The sequence below is a fragment of the Pholis gunnellus genome (genome assembly GCF_910591455.1).
Source record: "Pholis gunnellus genome assembly, chromosome: 16".
NCBI classification, from domain to species: Eukaryota; Metazoa; Chordata; class Actinopteri; order Perciformes; family Pholidae; genus Pholis; species Pholis gunnellus.
This window is the reverse complement of record NC_136543.1, coordinates 14,732,950-14,759,422: the sequence shown is the minus strand read 5'-3', so window position 1 is coordinate 14,759,422 and position 26,473 is coordinate 14,732,950. Positions and strand designations below refer to the sequence as shown.

At 41.5% G+C, this 26,473-nt stretch overlaps 1 protein-coding gene across 2 annotated transcripts in view; it reads right to left on the bottom strand.

Annotated features, from left to right (window-relative positions):
• The window catches only part of col16a1 (collagen, type XVI, alpha 1), a 55,262-nt gene that overhangs the window by 8,360 nt on the left and 20,429 nt on the right, over positions 1–26,473 (bottom strand). The window contains exons 8-49 of one of the 2 annotated variants that reach the window (XM_079175853.1): positions 24,855–24,923; positions 21,717–21,749; positions 18,801–18,836; positions 18,425–18,457; positions 18,236–18,280; positions 17,747–17,785; positions 17,537–17,599; positions 16,517–16,558; positions 16,320–16,415; positions 15,884–15,922; positions 15,624–15,668; positions 15,469–15,504; positions 15,253–15,375; positions 14,549–14,584; positions 14,092–14,127; positions 13,684–13,812; positions 13,401–13,445; positions 12,992–13,027; positions 12,850–12,903; positions 12,301–12,351; positions 12,085–12,213; positions 11,215–11,250; positions 10,440–10,547; positions 9,931–10,053; positions 9,749–9,802; positions 9,600–9,641; positions 9,028–9,063; positions 8,893–8,946; positions 8,711–8,779; positions 8,561–8,614; positions 8,164–8,190; positions 7,255–7,311; positions 6,913–6,957; positions 6,691–6,762; positions 5,921–5,974; positions 3,271–3,324; positions 2,944–3,066; positions 2,697–2,738; positions 2,526–2,591; positions 2,371–2,415; positions 1,691–1,735; positions 63–116 (exon numbers count right to left, since the gene is read on the bottom strand). In XM_079175853.1, the coding sequence (XP_079031979.1) occupies positions 63–116; positions 1,691–1,735; positions 2,371–2,415; positions 2,526–2,591; positions 2,697–2,738; positions 2,944–3,066; positions 3,271–3,324; positions 5,921–5,974; positions 6,691–6,762; positions 6,913–6,957; positions 7,255–7,311; positions 8,164–8,190; positions 8,561–8,614; positions 8,711–8,779; positions 8,893–8,946; positions 9,028–9,063; positions 9,600–9,641; positions 9,749–9,802; positions 9,931–10,053; positions 10,440–10,547; positions 11,215–11,250; positions 12,085–12,213; positions 12,301–12,351; positions 12,850–12,903; positions 12,992–13,027; positions 13,401–13,445; positions 13,684–13,812; positions 14,092–14,127; positions 14,549–14,584; positions 15,253–15,375; positions 15,469–15,504; positions 15,624–15,668; positions 15,884–15,922; positions 16,320–16,415; positions 16,517–16,558; positions 17,537–17,599; positions 17,747–17,785; positions 18,236–18,280; positions 18,425–18,457; positions 18,801–18,836; positions 21,717–21,749; positions 24,855–24,923 (2,475 nt within the window). The remainder of the gene's footprint in view (positions 1–62; positions 117–1,690; positions 1,736–2,370; positions 2,416–2,525; positions 2,592–2,696; positions 2,739–2,943; positions 3,067–3,270; positions 3,325–5,920; positions 5,975–6,690; positions 6,763–6,912; positions 6,958–7,254; positions 7,312–8,163; positions 8,191–8,560; positions 8,615–8,710; positions 8,780–8,892; positions 8,947–9,027; positions 9,064–9,599; positions 9,642–9,748; positions 9,803–9,930; positions 10,054–10,439; positions 10,548–11,214; positions 11,251–12,084; positions 12,214–12,300; positions 12,352–12,849; positions 12,904–12,991; positions 13,028–13,400; positions 13,446–13,683; positions 13,813–14,091; positions 14,128–14,548; positions 14,585–15,252; positions 15,376–15,468; positions 15,505–15,623; positions 15,669–15,883; positions 15,923–16,319; positions 16,416–16,516; positions 16,559–17,536; positions 17,600–17,746; positions 17,786–18,235; positions 18,281–18,424; positions 18,458–18,800; positions 18,837–21,716; positions 21,750–24,854; positions 24,924–26,473) is intronic. The other variant, XM_079175854.1, reaches the window with a different exon arrangement.

The window sequence follows — 26,473 nt, the reverse complement described above, 5'->3', positions numbered from 1 at the left end:
AAACCTAGAAATAAATGATTTTTCTTCTACGATTGTAGGGAAAGTGATTGGCAGACACGTACCTGCTCGCCCTTAATCCCTGGGAGGCCAGTTGACCCCGCCTCGCCGTTCTGACCCTGAGAATGATGAGAGCGAGGAATAATTAGAAAAGCGAAGGAGACGAGGTGATATGTATGCTCCCTTGGTGACCAGGCAAGTCAATATCAAAGAGACAAAACGGCTAACTGGCCTGTGCCGTCTCCTACTGGGACGGACTACATTTGATTTTGTCCTCTGCTCTACACCTCCATCAGGCTTCAGGATGGTGATTCAGGCTTGTGACGGTGATATCCGGGAGCCTGAACATTGCCTGCTCCTCCAAGCCGGCCTAGATGTTGCTTCCCTCCCTATTTATCCCTTCCTCCCTTCCTATGTTCTTCCAAAGCTGCAGAATCCATTAAGTCATTTATTCCTTCATCTAACAAACAAGGAAAATGTGCAGCATTATGGGGTTAATTCGTTACTAACCAACACAATATTGCGATCAAACCAAAGACAGACTTTACTTCTGCACTGCAAAACATTTAAATTCGAAGTGAATATTGAATGTTGTTTTGAGGTAAACATTAATATGCATGTGCGAGTGTGATCTGTTGCTTAGCAACAGTCTGCTGTAAGCGGAAGGCACGCGAGTGCTGGAAGAAAATAAAAAACAAAGAAGTCTTTTTCTTTGATGAGTGAATAAAAGAATGCCAGTGAAAGCTGGCTGTTTTTTAAAACGGTGGCATCTGTGAGTGATAATTAGCTGTTAAGCTAAACCGTGTATTAATGCGAGTTACTCCTTTAGAACACATGAATAAAACTTCCAAAAGCGGTAAGAATGTCACTGTGAAGTATTAGTTATTAGAGTGATTACTGAGGGTGGTAATATAGAGAAAGTAATTAGTGATTGATTAGACTGAGGAGAAACTAATTAGTAGCTCATCATTGTGAGTAACTTCCTCACCACCGAACATGAGTCATATATTCATCAGCGGGGTTATACTTCTATCCCTCGCACACATAAACAGATACACACTTGTGATAAAGTGCTCCTATGTAGGCAAATGGATTCCATGCAGCGGTCACACGGCTCATCCATTTTAACATCTCTTCAAATCCGAAGTGGAAAGTACAATTACTCAAGTACTGTTGCTTTTTTTGGGTGTACGTTACTATGTTTATCAAATGCTACAATATACTTGTACTTCATTACTTGTCAGGGGAAAATGTTTACTCCACTACATTTATCTGGGAGCTAGAGTTGCTATTTACTTTTCAGATTAAGATTCTACATTACAAGAAATTAAATAATATGTAAGATCTTCTAAAATACAATTGATTGTTGATCATTACAGTGGTTTCCAATCTTCTTTCAGGAGTTCTTTGCCGTTACGAAAGAGGGATTTCTCCTTTATTTAATTGTAAATACTGATGTTTCAATGATAATCTACTATATCCTTGGTTTGGATATATTTTGTACAACTTGTACTTTCCCTTTGATGTTATAAGTCCATTGTGATCATGTTCATGTTAAATGAACTATTTTTTACTTGCATTGAAGTATTTTTACAGACATTTACGTAATTAAATGATGCGAGTCCTTCTTTCATCACTGATTAAAAGAAAGTAAGAGGAAAAAAAAAAAGTTGGAAGTGTGCATTAAGCTTACAGGTGAACCAGGTGGGCCCTGAGGACCTTGGAAACCGGGAGGTCCCTGTGGACAGAAAACATTGAAATGAACACCTGAGACAAGAATAACTTAGCAATGGAATTAAACTATACTAACACATCTTCAAGCAGGTTTGAACTTGTTCCTGACAATTAATGATTCCTGGAAACACAGCAAGACAGCTAGTGTGTAAATCAGTGTTTAAGAGGGTGTTGACAGTGTGTGTTGGGCCTCATTGTACATCATTTCACTGAGACCAGTAGGGGGGCTGTAAGAAATCATGGAAAGTGGCAAACACAAGCTACTCTCAAGTCAAATCTTTAACTTTGAGACAAAAACCCGTCGGTGCTGTACTAAAATAAAAAACTAAAAATCTCTTCCTTCACAGAAGTACTGAAAGGAGGGGATTAGAATACATATCCTAGTTTTCAAACCAGAGTGGTAAGTTGGAAACAGTTGTCATCAAAGTACTGAGAAACTTAAAAAGTCTGCATACAGATAAATCTACACATCAGTGGATGAGAATTTCAGAATAAGAGTCCACCATTAAAGCGTTCTAGTCTCAATCATGTGTGTGTTAAATAACTATACTAAACTATACTATGAATGAGCTCCATAGCAGTCAGAGTTGAGCGGTCTGGAATGGTTCAATAAGAGAAAGATGTGCTGCTGAATCTCACCATGATTCCTGGTGCTCCAGCTTGGCCTCTTTCTCCCGGTATACCCTGTAGTAAAGATAACAAAATAAAACTCTGTAGAGTAATTTTCACTTGGACGAAGACAGACACACATCAATTCTCAGGTAAAATTAGCAGTATGTGCGTCACAGACTCACTCCCTCTCCTCTTATTCCTGGTGATCCAGGCATTCCTGGAACTCCGGGCATTCCCGCTCGGTCGTCCTATGAGACAAAGACATACATTACGTCTCACCTCTCTGTGTAATTTTGTATGTGTACAATTATTTGTGCATGTCCTTAGAATATAAAAAACTGATTTCAACTGACCGCTGGTTGTGTCGCCTGCTCTCTCTGCAGTCTCTCCAAACACTGGAAGCAGACAAGTTATTGGAGTAATGCCTCACTGCTGACACGACATGCCGGTTGGATAGCTACTCACATCAAGCCATGAAAACTCAAATACAAAACGAGGGATTGAATCAAAGCACAACGACAAACAGTGAGAGAAAACCTTTAAGTGGCATTTCATATGATTCCGGATCAACAAAAAACTCCTGGTCCCTCCAAGTCGTACCTTGTCACAGCTGTCCAAGGGGGTTACACCGGGCTTGCCCTGGTCTCCTTTTTCTCCCTTGGCACCAACTGTGCCTTGCACCCCTGGAAGTCCTTTGGAGCAGTCCCCTTCTTTACAGCCCTCCTGTGTTGTAAAACACACACACAGACAGAGCATATATAAATATGTATATACTATATATATATACAGTGTACATATATGCATTTATATACAAACACACTAATCAAGAGTTTTCATGCAAAGAAAAAATGACAAAGCAAGAATATAAATGAAAAGGATACAATAAAAACCCCATTCCCCAAAATGCAGTGTTAGACATGAACGTACATCACCCTCTCCTCCAGCAGAGTCTTGAGGCAGCTGGTGTGGTCCAATGTGCCTCTAGAGAAGGGAAAGGAAAACGAAAATATAATTAAAATGTACTTTGTGTCATCATATACAATAGTTAGGGGGAAACCCTAATGATCAAAATCAGCTGTTTTCTTCCACATTCGATAAACCCAAACAAAGTTCACTAATGTTTCTCTCCAAATACAGTTCAAGGACAGCGTTACAATAAAGTATGCAACGACACCTCTTCCCAATTTTATGCAACTCATTGTATAACCTTGAGTTGTGTATGGCTCAACATGATAAAAGCACTCCTTTGGTGCCAGTTAAATGCTGCATGCTAATTCTAACCAGGATAAGTTTGGGCATTCAGAGAGAAGAAGAGGCAAAATAAAGTATACAATTCCAATTTGCAGAGTCTGCCAAAATTACACACAAGATGCTTCATCAAGCTGAAAATAATTAAAAAAAAAATGGTACAAAGCATCATAAGCTTTCCAAACAACATGTCTGTTTAGGACCATCTCATTCAGCACAATACAAAATAGTTGAGATTACAGAATTGAAAATATTTCATCCCCTCATCCAAGAGTCTTATTCAGTTCAGAACAGCCGTACTTCTCTTTTGCCCTACAATGTTTTCTGTAAAAATCAAAATAAATGTTCCCATTGAAATACAGAGGGTCATCCCTAGTACACCCTCACTGCACCACACATGATGCAAACTCTCTGTTTATGGCTCTATGTACAAAGCTGAGTTTTCAACAAAAGGTTTTGTATGATGAAAGGAGTTACCGATATGAAACCTTGGAATTCAGCAGTGTTGACACTACATGCTGTACTTGATTCTTATAGAAAGACAGATATATGACAAATATGAATATACAAAACCATAGCAGATATATACAAGAAAAACAAAACATCAGTACCCATTTCAACTAATGGCTGGGAAGCTGTAATTAAAGTCTACCGAGACCTCAAGAAAGGTTTTAAATTGAAAGCGTAGAACGTTGCACCAAGAAAGCAGGACGGACCCACGGTCGGTGGCTCTGCCCACACATCTTGTACGTGCACATATGTACAAACAGACATGCTGAAAATGTGCAAGAGGCACATGAGAGACAAATGCCACAATGGAGTTACTCTGCCTATTTATGAGTTCTGAAATAGAACCGCTCACTCCACAAGCCCAATCACATTCACAGTGGAAGGCGGTCTGCTCCCTATCATAGCAGTGGGACCTTTTCCACTGAGAGGGACTGTCAATACCACCTGGCCGGGTTTCAAAGTCATTACAAACCCATTTTACATTGTTCAAACTGGAGCCATTAGCTAGAAAAGCTATTCTATGCCGCAAGCTATTGGCTGTTTTACGGGCACAGGGCTTTGTGCAGAAACAGACCTGCTCAAACAGAAGGTTCCCTATAATTATATGTCACTGTGCAATGTTCACGTCTGACACACTGAAAGGGATCTGCAAATTGCTTACTTTGTGATTTTTCTGAGCAACATACTGTTATGTTTCGGGGACAAGGCAATTTTTGAGGCTTTTGAGAATTATGCGGCTACTTCGAGTAACATAATACCGTGCAGAACCATGGAAGAAAGAGAGACATCGAGGGGTTCATCTACCAAGATTAAGGCCACGCTAAGTGTTTGTATATGTCTGTAGTCATTTCAAACAGGTGTGGCTTGTAATGCAATAAACACAAAGTTTCTCTACAATCAGTCTTAAATATTTTCCAGAGTGGTTTACTGATTTTCAAGCGCCTCCCTTTCCTCCATTACTTTAATTCCTGTGATGAAGGCGAAGTTCCCCTCGAGTGCTGGCGTGAGATCAGCATTGATGTTTCTTTAACGAAATTAAGCAATCAGCAGACTTGAAAGAAACAAAGCTGACACCGTGCGCAGGACAAGAATCCACAGACAACTTCACAAAACGTTACCTCGTTTCTCTACTTTGATGTTGTCCTTGCACTTACTTCAGGTAACCTAGCGGTGTCCACAAGAACACGCCAAACCTTCTGAAGTTTCAAACTGATCTGAGGCCAGATGCACAAAAGGCTAAAACTCGGAATATGGGTATGTGGGGTTTGCTAAATGCCAGCATGTTTCATGTAATAAATGATATATGCAGGAACCTTCCTTATATATACAGATATCAACAAACCCCTTTTTAATGTTGTGCGACATCAACCCGTCTTTGCTCTGTCCTTACTCTGGCATATGGAGCATCCGTTAACAGTGCAACAGCAGCACACGCTCAATGTTCATGATTCAACAGTATTCCCCTTCAATAATGAGACAATAAAATCCCGATAAAAAAATAAAAGGTGTTAACACATACCCCCATTATAAGTGTTATGACCTGAACTGCAGTATTTTTTACATTATGGAGTCAAAGTTGTCCTAAATGTTACAAATAATAACCTTGTATTACTTACTTAGTTTCCTCAACTGAATAATTTGTAAATTTAAAAAAAGTTCTCAGATCAAATAAAGTACCCATGGAAGAATGGGACTTTTTTTAATATCCTGACACATTCATTTTTTTGTTGGTGCATTTGCATAATTTATACATCAGGCCCCAGATCTTAAGTCAGTAGATAAGAGCCACCTCTCCTCCTATTTCTCTATTTTTACTTACGATTAATCCAGGCAAACCCGGTTTCCCCTGTATCCCGTCGTTTCCAGGGATACCCTGAAAGAAGGAACTGAGGTTGAACTGGCTTGTTGCCAATCGAAGGCTGGCCACTCCCATCTCCACCAATGGCCAAGGCAGAGTCAAAGGGTCATGGTCGAAATGATCAAACCGGCTCCTTTCTTTAACAAGTCGTATGAAACGTTGCACTATTTTGCATTCAGCCACTGTTACAAATGTACAAAGACATGACCACTTCCATCACCACTTTTGATGTCTTTCCTACACCTTTAAATTCCGCAACACAGATTATAGTAACACCTTATTTGAAGGTCTGCTCAAGTTACAAACTCTAGAAATTAGTCAAACTGGTTCTTTAAATAAGCATTGCATTTTTTTTTTTACATTTATATTTAAGACCTTCAAATAACTGTTCATGTCTTGACGGATATTCCCAAAGCTTGCTCAGTTGCTTCCCACATGGGTTAAAGCTTTAAGCACTGGACAGGTTAGTGCATTTATCCTTTTTGATTTGGATTATCAAAGCCGTTTTCAAACCAAGCTATTACACACATTTAGTATATGATGTTGCTCCGTTTCCTACATGCATATTATTAACTTTATTTTAGCATGTCAAAGCATTGCCTTTGGTAAGTAACCCAGTTGCCCAAGCTGAAATCATAAGTAGCTTGTAGTTTACTGCACGCTGATGGAGCAGCTACACCGAATTTCGGGCAGAGGGACGCCCTTACCATCCTACTGTCCATTTATCTTACCTGTAGTCCTTCTGTTCCAATAACACCTTGAAGCCCAGGTAGGCCAGGAGGGCCGGGAGGTCCTGGTGGGCCCTAGAACACAAAGACATGGCCACAAATGATACTCACGTTCATATTCAAAAACAAATGGAGAATTGTGTGAACAAACTTTGCAAGGTAACAACACAAGCTTGCAAACAAAGCCCAAGTTATCAGACAGGACTGCTGGTTGACAGATCAGACCTGAGGCCCGGGCTGCCATGTGTTTATTGGAGTTCCTGGAGCTCCCTGGAAGGAAAAAGTAAAGAAAATCACAGCAGCACTTGTGCTTGCAAAAATGTGCAGAAAATGCACAGTGTGAAGTTTAGAATAATACAACAAATGTCAAAGAGCAGAATGATGCAGAGGGAAAATAACTGAGTTTGAACGCATGTTTTTCTCAATATGGAAAAGTCAATACTATGGAGTCATCATAAAAATCAATGTGTATTCAAACTCAACAATAACCACAACAAAGGTCTCTAGATTAAAGTAATTGAACATCTCTATTTGTTTATTTCAGTGTGTGTGTGTGGGTGTACTCACAGGTCCGCCTATGCCTGTGTGCACAGGTATTATGCAGTTGCACTCTCCTGGTTCACCCTGAAATATACATTAGATGTTAAGCACATGCTCCCAAACAGAGTCCTCATTCAACATTAAAACTCCAGTTAGCGTAAGAAAAAGTCAGAACCCTTTGAGCTTCCAGGACTCTTCTGTGCAGTTTTCCTTAATCTTGCATCACAAAGACATTGAAAACTGCAGGGGGGCGAAATGCTATGTAGTATGTATGTACTTTTGCCTTACATTACCTACAAACCTTAATGTAGTGTAAGAACACAATACATGTATAGTATTATAAAGCAAAGAAAGGTGCATTTCACCTAACATCTGTAAAATGAAGAGCCAATGATAGACCCAATTACACATCTGCTCTCACGACTTTACTTTAACATCCAAGTCTGTTTTTTACTGCACATCAGCTCTCCAGCATAGCCCAAGACTAAATACACTAAATAAAGATTCAGAGTCCTCTGCAAAATTGTAACTATTTTTCTTTCTCTTAGTTTTTCTCGATTTGTTTCATCTTGAACTGTGTCCCACATGTCACAACCCTCCCGACCCTTAAGCACTGCCTCCACCAGCTTCTTCATCTCTCCCAGTCTGGACTGGTGGCTCTGATGAATGCGGTAATTAATAGTCTCACACACTTTCTCTCTTAAGGCCCCGAAACTCCTCTTGTTTGCCAGCAACAGTACACTCGTCACCTTCGCTGCTACTCTATCTGTGGCTCGAGGCCGGTGTGTGCATGTGTGTGTGAGAGCATGTATGTGTGTGTGTGTGTGTGTGTTTGTGAAAGATGAGGGGAACCATCTCTTGTGATTACCATCTGTTCTACCCCCTTATATTCAAACCCCTCCAGATCCCTTCATCCAAACAAAACGGTAGACTTACCTTGTCCCCCGTAGCTCCATCAAGTCCCTGCAAGAGAAGGGGACAGCACACACAAAGACACGCACACAAGCACTTAGTTACTCTTGCTTTGTTGTTCCAGAAGAAGGCTCACGGGGCAGTGAGCTGAGTGTAGATCAGGGGACAGAGGATGAGATGGAAGCAGACATTGCCTCTGTTATGGATCGAGGCAGACATCCTTGGTTACAAATGATGCCTAAATCAAGGACAATTCCCAAAGAAGCTCAAAGAAAATTAAAAAAAAACTCTGAGCAGACGCAAAATGCAAAAACTCAGGTTTTCTACTGAGATAAAATAAATAAATCTCTTCTAATTGTTGATGCATATGTACAAAAAGATGCAAATGAAAAACAGACATTAAAGGAATGAAACAGCTTACAGGTCTGCCATCAGCCCCTGGCAATCCTTCAGACCCAGGGATTGCATCTCTACCCTGGGTGAAAAAGTAAATAGGAAACAGTGTTTGACAATATAACAGCATGACATTATATGCCCATATGAATATGCAAAAGGTGTATTAATGTCGTACTGGGGGGCCTGCTACTCCGATGCCCTCAGGCCCACGCGGTCCTGGAGGCCCAGCTTCTCCTTTGGAGCCCTATAAAGAGGAAACTCAGTATCTCATGGTTTCACTGTCTCAAAAAAAAGGAGGTACATTTGATTGCATATTGCAACAATAAGTTGGGCTTCCACCTCTCTATTGTATACTACCTTGTCCCCTGCAGGGCCAACAGGTCCAGTTAATCCTCTGGCTCCAGGAGGTCCCTGTACAAAACACACATATTAGACCAAAATATGAATTGTAGTGTAGAAAAGTTGGACTTGAGAAATATGAGCTGAACTTACTACAGGTCCTGGGAGCGCTCTTGGTCCCTCTTCACCCTATGACAAAAATCAAAAAGATAAAACATCAAAAAGGCAGGAGGTTTAGGTGGTCTGAGGCAGCTCGGTTTCATTAGGTCGTCAAATACAGACACTTTGTCACGCGCGTCTGCGTCTGAGACAAAAGCACGAGGTGCCCTTTAGCGTCTGTATGAGACGTACCGAGCTTTCAACTATTTACAATGTAAACCCATCTTTGGCAAAAGTATACTCCCTGAACAACTGCTCTCAAAGTTACAAAAGTAGTACTATGTAAGTAGTAGGGAAAGACCAGCTTCCCTAAGTAAAAAAAGGATTAAAGATTCCACAATGAATCAAATGACTTCAGAGAGAACAGCCTAGGGTTATCTTTAGATAGTTATTTACAACCTCATGAACGTATTTTTAGTTCTAGGAGACAGGAAAGCACCACTATCTTGGATATGGTGTTCATTACTGAGATCACAGCAGGACCATATCCACCTTGGAGCTGTGAGTATACTTTGTATGACAGAGCTGTCGACATAAAACTCCAGATGTGAACACATCAGTCTTACTTGTGGTCCTGGAAGGCCAACTCCTGCAACTCCAACCTCTCCCTACAGGGGGCACAAGACAACACAGATTAGAATATGTGATACATGATTAGACACAATCCTCCGCATGTATTTATAGACATGATAATACAATAAATAGACATTCACACCTTGCTTCCTTTGGGACCAGAAGGCCCCTGCACACCTGGTAAACCTGGTTTTCCCTAAAGAGAAAACATGTACGATTATAATCAACAATTTGTCTAGCACAGAAAGCCAGAAGTACACCCACACAAGCATACCTATATATAAAACACATAATATCTATATTATGAATAAAAAACTCCCTAACGTTTTTGCCAGGCTTCCCTTCCCCTGTGGGACCAGGGTCTCCTCTCTCTCCTTTGGGGCCTTGCACAGCTACACCATCACCCACTGCAGTGCCTGTAGAAGAACAGCTGGTGCAAGCGTCGCCCTGAGAAAACACAACAAATCATGATCCAGGACCTTTTGGAAAAATAAAACTTAAATTGAAAAAGGAAAGGTCCTCCATTCAGACAATCAATGTTCATTTACCCTATTAAAAACCGTCATTGGTCCAAAAGTGTGAAAGTGGTATCGAAGATATCACTTGTTATTTGATGTCTCCAAGGATGGAGAGACAAAAGCTAAATTCATTCAAAGTCAAAACAGACCCAAATACCTGTGGATCTCTATCGTATGCTATGCAGAAAGCATGGCTGCTACTTTTTATACTGTAAGCAATTTACAATTGATGCTATGTTAGTTATAAAATCAGTCACCAGATGCAACTAAGGCACAGCAAAGTTGATCTGACTTAAGAGTTCAGGTACTCTGTACCTTCGCTCCCCTCAAGCCCATTAGTCCGTCCCGACCAGGCTCTCCAGGCAGTCCTGGGGCTCCAGAAGCTCCGTCGAGTCCTCTGTCTCCTTGATCGCCTTCTTCACCCTAGTTATATTGAAATATGATTATAAGAGGGCCTAACAGTCAACTCTATAGCTCTCACAATGATTACATCAAAGATACCTTGTAGAGTTTTTGACCACTACAGTAGTGGAGCTATCGAGAAATGTTTTTACGAGTGGGTTTTATTGTGTTTGTTTAATATAAACACCAACACCATTAGTCACACAATATCCCACTGATCAAGAGTTGTGGGAGTAATGTGCCAACTCATATTTCTTTTTTTATCATGAGATTTATTTAAAAGTCAAAAACGGACAACGGTATCAGCCTTAATAACCATCCTCCGTTTGTCTGACTCTGCTCTGAAGTCCAGACACAGTGAATGAGGGAGAGCCTCAAGGTAATTCAAAGTAGCCTGTCTCCGTTGATGGCAGATTTATTTCCCAGTTTTTTTGGGGTAAAGTGATGTGAACACTCTAAAAGACAGACTTGGTGACCTGAAATAAAGCAGAGTGCCTGGGCTCCGTGGGGAACATTAGGCCAAACCATTTGGGGTGATTTTCCTGCAGACACTCTTTGTCCCAATAGATGTCAAATTAGTTAAGAAAGTCTGACTGTCTTTAAAGACTCCAAATGACTCCAAATAGTCTAACTCCTCCAGTTTATCCAATAGGTTATTTTTTCATATATATATATGTAAGAAACTTACCTTTTCTCCTTTTGCACCAGCAAGACCTGTTGGGCCCTGTGGAAGCAGATAGAAGGTGATGTTCAAATGCACGCAGATATATGATACACATGCAAAAGTGCGGTCATCTGAAAGTATCGTGCAAGCCTTTATCCATTCAGGTAAAAATAATTGTTGAAATAAAGCTAACCGCAGAGGCACATGCCATGTAATTGGGAGGTATGAGAGAAGCAGACAGATTCATTTCACTAAATAACAATTCTGCGGTAAGAGGAGAATCCCTGCATATCCTATTTGTACAATAACTTTCTTGGTTGATTCACACTGGGGGGGGGGGGGGGGGGGGGGGGGGGGGGGGATAGGATAACAAGAAGCTGGTTTTGTGGAATTGATATGACCAAATGTCTGTCATTAATTCAGATTAAAAACGGATCATTCTGTCTGTGGTGGTGTTTGCAAGACTTCTACAGCCGAGTTTAACTGTTAAAGGATTCTATCAAATAATGTTTTGGATCTACACTGCAATACTGTTCTATGTTCATTCAGTCAAGTTGCGCTTTGTTTCATTCAGTTTGTAAAAGAGCAAATACACAGCCACGAACATAATAAACAATAAAATGCAAAATAACGTAGAATGCAATAACATAAAGCAAAATAAAACAAATGGTAGCAATATACACAGTACTATATACAATAATATATGCAGCAGGGAATAAAGAGTCCCTTTTTTTGTTCTAGGCTTTAGGAGCGGAGAGAGCATCACTCAACGGACTATTGAAGGAGGGACCAGGAAAGTCTTGAGAGGCCCTGGCCTTTTCTCATCGGACTATTCATTCTGTGTGTTTCTCTTTGTGTTGTGCTATCCAGGTTTCTCTTACAGAGCAGTCGTACCTGTTTGCCATCAGCTCCGAGTCCTGGAGGTCCGGGTGGACCTGGAAGGCCTACTATTGCTCCATCAGGCATTTTTATGCCCGCTGGTCCACTACCCACCTCGGCCGGCTGGCATTGGCCGCACTCACCCTATCAAAGGGCAGGCAGTCCGGAGGGTTAGTTTGCACGACAATAAGGCTAAAGAGTGCATAATGCAATACATACGTCTACACTTACCTTCTCACCCTTAAGGCCGGGAAGACCAAGACCTGGCAGCCCTTGCTCTCCCTGTCAAAAGATAAATAGAATATTAAAATGCAACAGAATAATGTGCACATACAAATGGGTTTCTACATGTAATTGTGAGAGGCTTGTGCACAAGTCGCAAAAGTAACATGTGGAAAAATCTTCAATAGCCCAACTCTCCTTTCAGTTCAAGAGTGCATAATTAGCTTTTAGCATCTAGAAATCTGGCATATAATTATGTGATTAAGCACTGAAGTAGTTATTGACAAAACAGAAATACTATATATTAATATACAAGCTTTTTTCTGGTTCTATTTACTGATGTTTTGTGTTTAAATGCCTTATTTAACATCTGGCTATGGTTGAGATTTAGCCTTTTGGCTAACACTGGCACAGCTGCAATGATGTTGAGCGATGTGCATCGTCCCCGAGAATAAATAAACTAATGACAATTCCACACTTTTCAGTCTACAAACATTTGAAGCTAAAAATCCATCGAAGATCCTGCTTCACAGTAAAAGCTTGTCACTGCCCTCTCACCTTTGAGCCTCTCTGTCCATCCTTTCCACCGGGTCCTTTTGGTCCAGGCTTTCCCTGTCACATGGAAACAAATTCATTTAACATCCCCGAATCAGAATGTGATGCAAGACATTCTGTTTCGAAGAACTGAATCTGAACTTACCGTCTTACCATCAGCTCCTTTGCTGCCTGCGCTACCCTGCAGGCAAGTGAAAAAAATAAAATAAAAAAATCACTACAGTATCTGAATTTCCCCGATTGACAAAAATGGATGGGACTTTTAAATTGGTAATTCACATTTCATAGTAAGGTGCACCCTGCAGGCAGCTAAGTCAAAAGATTTTGGGTTTTCACTACCTAAGCTTTCACTAATAAGTTCCCTGCTGAGTAAAATCCCTTTGGCTGACAGTTTTAGCCCCTAAAATTAGCACACCGCTGTGATTATCTTCCTCGTGGAGTCTATTATGAGCCCCATTCAGCCTCCCACTGAGTGAGTTCCCCTCACGTAAGCATAGTCTACTATTGAGGTCACCGACTCTCACTGCTGTTTCTTTTCATGTTACATCACTTACCTTTTCTCCTCCAAGGCCAGGTGATCCCACATGTCCAGGCTCTCCCTATGGAGCAGACAAAATTGAACGATACATCATTTTAATGAAGGTGCTTATAACTGCTCACACATGCAAGCAAACACACTGGCAGTAACAAAATCACAAAGAAATCATTAGCCAATCAGTTTTCTTCTACCATGTGTTTTACAGTTTATTTCAATAAGATACATTTTTGTATTTTTTTGTCTTGGTTGTTTTTATGAGTTTACCAGAATAACATAAATTCTACCTCAAACAGACTTACTTGTTCTCCTCTTTGTCCAATCCCAGGCGCTCCTTTCTCTCCCTTCTGCTGCAGGGTTTGGGTCCGGACACCGGGGACGAGGTTCGGGGGCAACTCTCCGAGAGTTGGGCACACAGAACACGGCTCTCCCTAAAGCATGTGGGCCGATTGGAGGAGGATCAGAGATTGTCTCCGTATAATTATCCACATCAGGTCTCATTTAAATAAAAACAAACTAAATGAACATGGTTAGAAATCGTCTGGTGGTCCACGACAGGTGCAACGAATGCGACATGACAAATTATACGTACAGCTTTAGCAAGACATACACTGTGAAAGTTCATTAATTAGGGTACTTCAGCTGGCTGACAGCAGCATAAAGTTATCTAGAGAAGAAATTGTTTCGCATCAAGCCGAATAAAACCTGACCTTTTCTCCTTTGAAGCCCCCTGATCCTGGTTCGCCCTGCCAAAACATACAAAAATAGACATTCAAGATGGCAAAGTAGTCCGAGCTGACTATGATGAATGTGTTTGCTTTGAGATGGCATTGGAAGCATACAGCGGTGCCATTCAGCAGATGTTGGAGTATATCAATAATGGATTGGAGCGGGTTGGCATCCATGCACATGTGGGTATAGACTGGCCACATGTGGGTAAGGTGGCCATTTGCAGCAGTACTGAATGTCTGTGAGTGAACTTTGGTTGTCTCTCTGTGGAGTTTAGTTCAGCTAGTTTGCTTGCATCTGCTTTAGGAGGGAGCCTTCTGCACTGCTGATGTTAGCATATCTAAATGTGTAGGCATGCAGATGAGTGTGTATAGGTCACGCTTCCACAGAATATGAATGAACCATAAGCTGTAAATGAATGAGGGGGGAGCTCTGTACCTTCTGTCCTGCCTTGCCATCTGTACCCAGAAGCCCCTAGTAAAAACAGGGAAAAAAGAGCAGGGATGAGCCAAAAATATTGTAAGTTCAACTTTGATGCAGTGAGGTCATCTCTCTCTCTCTCTCTCTCTCTGTTGCTCTACATCTTTCTCCCTTTGCCCTAACCAGGTATGACAGATGGATGCTGGCATTATTGGAAATCGTTGTACAGAGAATCTCATAAGGCTCTAGATTTATATTACCCCCCCCCCACACACACACAAATCATTCCCCATTTCACCTGCTGGGGTAAGTGGGAAGATGTAGAATGAACAGAAAGAGAAACACAATGCACAGTATATGTTGTGTCCACCCTCACCGGAAAGAAAAACAAAAAGATGTGCTGAGATTGTATTAACAAAATGACCTTTGCCTGAGAGAATACACTTTTGACAGCGTGTCACGCTGTCTCTCCTTGAGCTTCTGTGAGAATTACAAGGGCAAATATAACCCCAAGCTACAAATAAACGCCATACCTTCCCTCGGAGTGATAAGGAAAATAAAATAAAAGTGCTCAAGGTTCAATCGTCAGCCACAGCTACAGTCTACGACTTTCTAATAAAACACGGAGCAAGATCATAAAAATGCTAAAATGAACACTCGGGGCAAGTTCAGAATACATAACAGTTTGACATTACAGTATACGTTCAAACTTTTGTACTTACAGGCAGTCCTCTCTCTCCGATCCCTGGTAATCCAGGCTCTCCTTTAGGGCCTGACTTCCCTTGCAGAGCCACTGTGTTACCCATGTCTGCAGGCAGCACAGGGCACACTTCGCATGCGTCACCCTGATGAATGAACACGAGTCAGAATCACAATATGTGGATAAGAGAGCACACAGGCGTGTAGATTAAGAGATTAAAGGCAATGTTTAAAGATACCTTCTCTCCTTTAAACCCTGTTGGTCCTCTTGGTCCCTATGAAAACAGCAGATTCCCAGTCAAACACTGATGTATCAGCTCAGTTAGAATACTGTATATTGGAAGCTCATGCAGACATTGCTGAATATCAATCAATGTTTAAAAGAGTCTCTCACTGGATCCCCTGGCAATCCATCGTCTCCCTGAGGTCCTGTATCTCCCTGTTAAACACAAATCACAGCATTTGTCTTCAGATCATTGTTACACGTAAACTGAAAACTATCCATACATTTTAAATTGTCGAAGTCCAAAGTGAAAACATAAAATGGAGTGAACATGTTAATATGTTTGTCTAGATCAGTGGCGAATAAATGAAATGGATTATGTATGGGGGCTTTTAAAATATCATTTGTCATGTGCCGAATGGTGAACCTACCTTGTCTCCCTTTGCATCAGCCGCTACACCGGGAGGGCCCTGACAGGAAGTAGAAGTACAGAAGTCTTTTCAAAAGCTGTTTTTAAGACGCTTTTAGACTTCTGTCATGGTCAATGAATGCAAATAATAAACTAATAAAAGTCAAATTAAGACAAATGCAAGGTTAATAAGATAATGGGTTACACCATCCAATAGGTGCATATATGTTTCTTTATTTCCTCCTCTATTTAAGTTCTTTTAACAAAAAACAAGTGTGCATTTGCAATAGCTGCGACCATGGATGTGCATGCACTACGCGTTCATAAATTCACAAACACACAACCTCACAACCACTTGACCCCCGATGCAAAATTCCTGCCTCCTGGGGATGTTCTTGTGAACCGACCGACCAACCGAGCTATAGAGCTGCTAGTCGCAGCGAAAAACACACACTTACTGGTAAGCCTGGCTTTCCAACTCCCGGTGGGCCCGGAAATCCGGTCTTCCCTGGCTCCCCAGCCAACCCCTCGGGACCCACCAAACCTGGGGTACCCTGGGAAAACAAGATGCACACAGCTCTATTAAATCCACTGAACTGAATGTATGTGACAGATAGATTGATGGTGGAAACTCCCGGACTTAATGAAAGCAGACCTTCTGTCCCTTGGGGCCAACTACGCAGATGGACCCTCGACCCTGGGAAATGGTGACAGACAGAGAGGGAAGTGACGGCGTCATTATGGTCGGTGACATCATCAGTGATAGCCCAGAACAATAAAGCAAGCTCCCCAGAAATCTACCTCCAAAAGGTTTTCATGAATTGTTAAAAAAACACCTGTTGATTTACCTCATTCGTTTGACATTTTTACGATTGGAATTACAAAGAGAGAATTGTAGAGCCTGTAAGTTGCATTGTCTTCAGCGGTGCATATGCAATATTTTCTGGCTGCCTGACTCAAGTCACATCAACAAGCACATTCATATTCACAATGTCAGATGGCTGGCAGGCTTAAGAAAATCTATCCTCAACCAGATCCATCTGTCCACAACAAGCACTTAGCCTGGTGAACAGCTAAACGTGTGTGTGTGTGTGTGTGTGTGTGTGTGTGTGTGTGTGTGTGTCTGTGTGTGTGAAAACCAGCAGAATATCACAAGAGCACACACACACACACGTTGTAATTTGTTCTTCAAAACTTTTCATGCGTCTACAGGATCACTGCGCTGAACAGGGAAGATTAAAAGGTTTAAGTCTTCCTGAATAGGTGCCTGCCTGTGTGGGAGATGAACAGCAGAGTCAATGAGGCAGCATTGATTGTGCAAGCTTTGTTGCTCTAGCCTAATCTAACAGGCATTAACAGGCCGACTTAACGCCATGGGAGAGTGGAGGGGAGAGAGAGCGGATCTCAGTGGGAGTCTTAGCTTAAAGAGTAATACCATATAAGTTTACTGAATATCCGCTCTTAGTCTGATAATAGTGGGCCTTGTAAGTGCATATGTGTGTGTGTGTGAGTGTAGCTGTATTAGTGTGTTCATGAGTGCATGCTCACTTTAGCATTTGTGTAAGAGAAAATACAGATTTCCAAATGACTTCACCTCAAAGCAAATATCATGCCTTCATTGATTGTCATTAGAGAAACTAAAGACAAAATACATACAAAAAAAGGAAAGACCTACATTCTTCCCTGGAGTGCCCGTGAGACCCTGTGCACCAATATCTCCCTTCTGACCCTTTTCTCCCTAGACAGAGACCGAGTAAAAAAAAAAAAAGGTGAGAAACATACGAAAGAGACAACTTTAAATAATAAGGGGTTAGATATGAATTAGATGGACATTGAGAGGTCGAATCTTCATTATTCATCACTGAAGGTTTCTTAAACCTTTCACCTTGTAGCCTGCTGCTTCGTCCCAGTTGGCAGGCAGAGTCTGTGGAGAGGAGGAATGGAAACAAGGCCCAGATCAATGACCACACTCTAAAGACACATCACACACACACACACACACACACACACACTGGTGAATAGCAAACAACACAGTGACCAGTCAGCAACCCGTATGAACTAACAGCAGGACCCGTATGCTCAACTCACACACACACACACACACATGGGCATGCAGGTACATACAGATGTATATACTTGAATCAGACACATCAAACGGATACTTAGACACATATACATGAACACACTCACAGAGACCTGCATGAACAAATTCATGGACACCCAAAGTCTCGGCACACACTAATTCTCACTGCATTATTGATTTTGGGACCCGATGCTTGAAAATCTGAATTTTGAATACACAGCTGAAGGGTTGGCGAGGTCTAAAAGCAGTGGGATGTGGTTCTGTAACCTGTGGCAGAAGATTGGCACTCACCAGCTCGCCTCTCTCTCCCTTCTGGCCCTTGGGTCCCTCTGTGCACTGAGGTTAGAGACACTTAGTTGGCATGTATTATCGCAGATCACTTTTTGTTCATGCTGTGCTGCATGCCAAAAAAATTAAACAATGCTTTTCTGCAAAAGGAGGCACGGTGCGATAGTGAGAGGCAATGGAAAAGTTACTTACTGGACCTGAATGGGAGCCAGAACAGTCGTCACCCTAAGATGGAGAGGGAGGCAGAAAAGAAGAACGATTGCTTGAGGGTCAGGAACAGAACCAGCGAGTGGAGAATGCATATCAGCTCGGTGGTGGATTGGTCCCAAGCCAGCATTGTATTAGACTACAGGGACATCAAAGTGTATGTGTGTGTGTGTCTGTGGCTAGGAATCAGTGCTCATTACTAGGCATGTCTGAGCACATGTGATGACATCACACATTCCGCTGATATTAGTCTGAATACACACACACACACACACACACACCTACACACACACACACACACACACACACACACACACACACACGCAGAGTTGTGTGTCTGTATGCATTTTGTCGTACTCACCCTGTTGCCTTTTTCCCCTTTAAAGCCAGCAACTACCTGCAACACACACACACACACACACACACAGTTACACACTCCCCAGTGGTCGACTTATAACATTAGATTGGAAAGACGTGAAAGTAAAGCTTATATTTTCTTCCCTATTCGGGAGTAAACAACCAGCACACTACAGACAGATAGACACAGAGAGAGATAATTATACTGTGTTGGATATTCCCCGAACGTGTTGCGTGGCTGAGTAAAAGTTTGTGAAGGAAGTCAAATGGGTTGTAGTTTGTGTAGTCGCCAGCTGGTGACACTGTTACACAAAACAAAAGTGTGCTGAACCCCTGAGCTGCTACAGTAACACAGCTAAAAAAAAAAAGGATGGGAGTTAGGGTGAGCGGGCACGCACACTCACAAACACATAGACACGCACTCAGAAAACACACCGCCAGCTCCCACGGGAGACGGAGACGGAGATCAATAGGAATGTCTGATTCCCACAGCACAGGAGTGAGGAGACCAGCTGCTCCTCACAGGAGGGCACACACACTCAAACACATACCAAATAAGGATAACCATTATAAATAACCAAAGCAATTTTCTTTTGGCAGAAGCGAGTAATTAAAGCTGAATCCAGCCCAGTGTTTCTGGGAGTCATGCTTTCAGACGCCAGAAAGTTTGCATATATTGAAGCAGTGACTATGAGCTCGCCGAGATGATGACAGGGTGGTAGTAACAGCACAGAGACAATGTGTAATTCTCCCTTCCCTCCCCCCCCCCCCCCCCCCATCATCCCTCCTACGAGCTACGAATCCATCAATGGCTGGCTCGCCCGGCTGCAATGACGAGTCACTCTTTCCGAGCTCTTGTCTGGCCGTGGGCTTAGTCAAGTCCTGATATAGTTCCACTTCAAACCTCAGCAGCCTTGCCTTTATTGTTTATTATCTACATTCAGCTTTGAAATGGAAGAGTCAGATTGTTGCAAAAGGGCAGAACACTTTCGCTGTGCATTATGAAATGGCATCAACATATCCTTGTAGCCAAGCACATTATGCCGTCTTTACTACTCACTCTCAATTCAAAGAGCAGACGTGTGGATCTCTGAAGATCATACACACCACGCTCACTGCATATAAAGTTGGTATATCCATAGGGTTTTGATGTTTGTATTCATACTGTATGTATTCATACAGTGAGATGCATTGGTTTTGTGAAAACCTCAGCATCTATCTAACTCACTGAATGTTTGTTGCCTCACAAACACACTATGTGCCTTCCTCTCTCTCTCTCTTCCTCTCCCTATTTCCTCTTCCTTGTCCTCTCTTTTTACTCAGGCTATGTGCAGGACCATCAGTCATCCTCTGACCTCTCTCTCTCTCCCTCCCTCCCTCCCTCCCCTGGCTGTTGGTGCCTCATTCCAGAAGTTTTGCATCTGAATCATCTCACGCACCACAAACAATCTTTATCATGCAACACATAGCCATTTTATCCATTGGTAATATATCAATATTGACTGGTGGACCCTTAAGTGTTTCCGTCTTTAAAATTGTTGGCACCTGGGTACAAAGTTTCGCTTTGGCATAAATATCCTAGTCAGTAGTCCCATATTAAGTATTACATCCAAATAAATAGGCTCACTTTTTGACATCCAACATCCCAATACACAGGTGGTAATTCTACATCATGCATGCCAAAATCTATGCTCATTTATTAGCAGAAACATCTCAAAATCCTGGCACCAAAATCCTGTCATTGAGTCTTGTTTTTTTTTGGTATTAAACATCCCAATGGGCTCATTTTTTCTTCCCATTCGTCTCTCTCTAGCTGCCAGGACTTGACAGATCAAGGGCAAATCCCAGCACTCTAATACAAACTGAATCACATCATAAACATATATTACTACCTGCCTGGGATGTATGTTTCAATATATGTACAAACTATTTCATCTGGGTTTAAGGGTCGCTTTCTCAAAAGCATTACTTACTCTGACTCTTAATCGAATGGCAAAAGACAGAAAATAAATGATGACGCTTTGGAAAAGCCCTTTGAGTTAATAGATTCCCGGTGAGCCTTTTGACTCACATAACCATGAAGCCACTTGTGTAGCAGGAACAAGCTACAGAGGAATAGCTGAAGCAGCAAGACATGAACAGTGAGATGAAAATTGGTTTCTGACTGAGCTTTAGCATTGTGCAGCAGAAGCCAAATCCCTTATTCAGACCGTTTATTACCATTATCACATTAATACACGGGCCTGCTAGGTTAGATTTGTTGTTTTTTGTGTTGCATTACATATTATCAGGTTGTATTATCAATGGATTCCTTTATTGTGCCTATTTTGACCCTAGAAAAAACTCTCTACTGTGTAATTTGACCGTATTAAATTCACAGAACAGATGAAAAGTCACTCTTGTTTCTTCACCAGTGTTTGCCCACCCAGTGGCAAAGCAGGCTGAGTTCTCCAACCCGGGTAATAACCTACATTGAGGAAGTCAGGGGAGGTGGCCAGCTGCATTAGTAAGCACACACAGGAGCAACATAATGAAGTGTCTGGAGTTTTGTATTCTATTTGTGAACACAACATGTCTATTGTAGGTGAATGATAAAATTAATAGGCAGCAGCAACTCCCGACTGAGGCTCGGCGCATAATGAAGTGTAAATCAGTCAGAGGTCAGAGGATATAAACGATTTATTTTTTTCCCCATGCACATCACGCATACACACAACACAAAGGTGTTGAATTTCAGCAGATAATAAGTTTATCAACCCATATGCTTCCTGGACCCTACGTACGTTTTGAGGCTCCAATTTGCTTGAGGCTTGCTTTGAGGCAACTGTCTTGATTTGAACCACTGTGCTGTCAAACAAGTTGCGTTAGGAATTCAATACTATAACATCAAGTGTGTGTGTGTGTTAATTGTGAGGCTTACTTTCTCTGCCAGATCCTTTGATGCAAAAATCTCCTGTTGGAAGATAGAAAAGGAAGAAGAGATCGAAAGAACGAAGGAAAGTGAAAAAAAAAGAAAGAAAACGTCAGGCCTTTTTCCTTTCACATTATATCTGAACATGACCTCATTATTACTACAGTACAATTTCTGGCTTTAGATTGGTCCAAAAGTGTGTCTATGTTTAGACACTAATGCTGACAGTTTCATGGCCAAAACTCGCTCAAATCATATTCAGACAAATATGAAATCCAATAGCTTTGAAGAGCAGCCACAGACATGTTATTCAGCCTGGTTTCCCCCATTTTGACAGCAACAGAACCTAGTTCTGGTTTCAGCCCTGACTCTTGCCCAATTTTTATCAAGAAATGAATCTAAATTTTCTAAATTCTTTTCAAACCTTTGAGCGTAATAGTTTCTCTTCAAAGTCACTGGCAGCTCTGCTGCAGTTCATAGTGACTACAACTATTGTTCTAGATGTTCTGAAGAATGGCAGCAATTGCACTTGAAAGTCTCCATAATATCAACATCATATGACATCTTTGGCGTAGGCAAACTGTTGTTTCCTGTTGCATGTGGAGTGCGTCCCTTTAAACCTGGTTGCCATTACAATTCATTGCATCAGATACACAACAAAGAAAGGAGAAATAAGGGCCATCATTGTTCCATACACGGGTCATTAACAGTCAGAGTGAAAAAAGACATGAAAGAGGATAAGCAGAGAGAAAAAGAGAAGTACAGTACCCCATGAGCACGGAGGCAAATGAAGAGATGGACCCTGCTGTGCACAGAGTTACAAATCAGGCACAAAAAAAAAAGAGTTGATGACAAGAAACACAGACGAAGGACTGGAAAGCTGAACGGAAACAATTTGTTCAAGAAGGCAAGTTAGAAGGGGTGGAAATAGGGAAGAGTTTCAGCTAAGGGAAGAAGGGAGAAGACATTTTACAGCTAGTTTTGGACTTCAACATAAAAGTCAAGTAGAAACACGCTTGAGACCGGGGAATAAAATACAAAGAAGCCTGTGGCTCCTCTGAGGATCAGATGACCTTTCAGTTGGGAGCTGGGTTGAAAACAAGACAGAAAAAAAAAGGACGTTTACAGTGCTGGGAAATGAGAAATGGGACAGTGTTGGTGAGATTTGTCACACCTCAGGAAGGCATTAACTACTGTGACCCAAACACCAGACACAAGCAATACCTCTGCACCAAACCTAATTTGACTGTTAATTGCAAAAGCAGGTTGTTTAACATCACTGCAGGTGGTATCGATCTTCCAATCTAACTCTAAAAAATATTGAACTGTTGCTTTAAAAGAGTACTTAACGTTGCACTCCTATACAATTATCTCAACACTTAAAAAAAAAGCCAATATTAATGCGGCAGAACCACAGATGTTATATTCCACACATTCGTCTTCCTTGTCGAAACCTGGCGCCTACTTTACCCACAATGCAACTGGACCAACGACAATTCGGTTAGAGGTACGGGCGTGTTACGCTAGTAGCGGTTAATGTAGCCTTGAGCAAAACACGAGCAGAGATCAGAAGCGGGCTTCAATTTCGAACTTAGTAGTCTTCAGACCGAACCGACACCGATTCCAGTGACGTCACTTGAGGCAATTCACGAGACTAACGGAGTAACAAAAGGGTTAATACAACTTTTTTCACATATTCAGTAGTAGTCCTCAAGACGTGTAAACAGACTTTCATACATCTGTATGTTACTTGGTTAACGAAGGCATACACATTTTACCAAAAGCTGACCTCAGCTTACCCTGTGCTCATACCAATAATGTCCATTACTCTCTTTATATACAGAACACCTGACATTCCACGTATGCAGAGTTGAATACGCTGTTACTCAGTGAGGCTTAGTCTAATGAAAGCAGTGCTATGACTCAGTAACATCTGGCCTGCACACTGGAATCTCGGATTACATTGGCCATATATACTGTGTATAAAGCTAACACACCGATAAAAATAGAAACCACTCAAGTCCGTCTGTGCACATATGAGCTTGTTGTAAAATATAGGGCAAAAGAGAAAGTAGACGGCATAGATATAAAAATGAGGACAGAAATGAGTCTGGGCTGCGTTTACACATCTGTAAGGAAGATGTTGGAAACGTTACCAGGCGCGGCATATTGGACTATAAGTCTAAACGTCATAATGCACATATCAAAACAGTCAGCCTGTAACTAATAGCAGAGGAGAAGGAGAGAAAGAATGACAGGTCAGAGAGAGAGAGAAATAAAAACAGAGAGCGATGGCATGCCTGAGTTACTGTAACCGTGTCTGGCTGAAATCACCTATGGGATTGATTACTGTGTCCTAAGTCTGCCAGAGCTCTACGTTAACACCAGCTCTCCACAAGACAAACAACAGGCTCTAATGAATAGATAACTGGATATAGATCCCATTAATATGAATAATGAAAGAAGCGGCTGTGGAAACAAAAAAAGAAATTGTCTTTTAAGTTATACTGGACAAACTTCATGTATCACGCAGCATTGAAGCGGCCATAAAGAACACCATGGAAATGTGTTGAGAAACGCCGCCCATGCGTTGCACAAGGCTCTATTCGTCATGCATTCGACACTGCCCGTGGACACTGTGGGAAAGATTGCTACCAGCGGACTTAACTGAACTGAAAGTTACATAAAACTCAGAGGCACTAAAGACTGCAGCGGAGTAGAAAACATGTTTTCCACAGAAGAGTTTCAAGGAACAACAACTTAGCTATTTGGCAAAAGTCATACAGAACAGTGTTTGCTTGCCAGCAGCAGCATCAGTAGGACATCTCAAACTGTCTCAAGAACAAAGCTGTTTGAGGCCAAGTCCTTGTCTGTGTCTTTGTGTGTTATGTTTGTGCCTGATGGGAGCCATGCTTTGTGATAATTCATGATGGAAGTGTTTATGGAAAATTCAAACATCTATTTTTTAATGGTTTTACGTGCTTGTCATTGATTTGACAACAACTGAAATATAGTATGTGAATAGTATTTTCAGTGTACAATACTGTATATGGAGTAATTGCATGTATACTTTTGTATACTGAGTTTGTGTGTGACCACATATGTTTTGCATTGGTAAAATATGTCTGTGTGCATTTGTTGATTTACCTGGTTAAAGGTGTTATCCGACAGGTCATTCTCTGCGGCGCGGCGGCTCTTGGCAACGTCTGGTGGGCACTGCGAATATACAATAGACATACTTTAAGACAGGGTAAAAGAACATTGTGATTTCCTACGTGAATCCTATAATTCTACTCTGGGCTGGATGTAACAATCTGACCTGAAGAGTTTAATATTTCTTCATTTAGCCTCATGCTTTACTGTATATTCCAATATTTGAAATATTACTCTGGAAAAAAAAAGTCTCTCCTTCAAGGAATAATGGAACCTGTCAAATTGTGACTGTATCTAAAACAAGACTAAGAGTCTATGGCCATGCTAGCGGCTCAATCCAAATAATGACATTTAATTAATGGTTTGATGAACAGAACCAGACAATCTTTAACACAGTGATATTGAGCTAAAATGTCTCATTTCTGTACCATGTAACGCCATATACACATGTAGCAGTCAGACCACAATGTCAGCGCTATTGACAACAAGCAGTTCCATCTTTCTTTTGTGTCTCACGAAGCTCGGGGCTTCATGGGTGTGTGAGCATGCGGGTGAGCTGCCTTCAGTGCGTAGCTGCTACACACGCTCTTCCACTTTTCATTCCAAACTTAAACGCAGCTTGCAGGGAGCCCTGCAGCACAAATGCCTTGAGCAAAGCAGAAGAGGTTTCCTCTAATCAACAATTCCACAGCAGTCAGTCGTCCCTCTCTGGAGGACTCCACAGTTTCAAACTTCTGAGGGAACTTCTCACCGTATTTGTATCTCTCTCAAAAATGTATTTGGTAATGAAGAAGACACACATGCACGCACAGACACGCAAGCACAGACACCCTGGAGAATTCTGACAAAAAGTTGGCTGAGCACAAAAATACCGTCAGCTTAAAAATAAACCCCAGAACTGGCTGTTTGCAATTCTCCCCATACCTGAAGTGAAGAATCACTCGCTCTGTTTTTCCCTGTCTAACAGAAACATGCTGTTGTATTTAGGTCCAATGAATCTGTTTTCTACTTCTCTGAAGCCTGAAAACAATAACTGCACAGAAATACACATCAATACAAGAGGTAAATGGGTAAGAGAAAGACAGAGAAACATAAATAAATAGTGTAGAAAATGGTATTTCTGAGGCTGCAAAACAAAGAAAGTGATACTTTCAATTAGCCTTTTAGTCACACTTTAGGAGTACAAACAACATTGGCAAAACCGCAGTTGATGTGACATAATTGCACACAATGGAATTACTCTCAGCCCAAGTCAATTTGTATACAAAATACCCTATGTTTAAAAAAAGCTTCTGGAGAATATTGTGTTTACTAATAGACAGGCTTAATTATATCTGTGGAAGCCTAAGTGATTGATTGAGTCCAATATTTTTCTTTCTGTCCACCTATAATGAGTTGGGAAAAAAAACAGTTAAACATAAAACATTGTGAAGACAATATGCTGCTGAATAACAACAAGAATACGCCTCCAGAGCAAATGCAGGGACTGTTTATGGTTCATTTGATTCGGATAATGCAAACTCTGTTGCATAGTGACCCTCTAGCAAATAACTAAATCAGGTCGAGGTTTTCACAGAGGAAAGAAGTTCCAGAGTGCCAGGCTCCTGTCGACT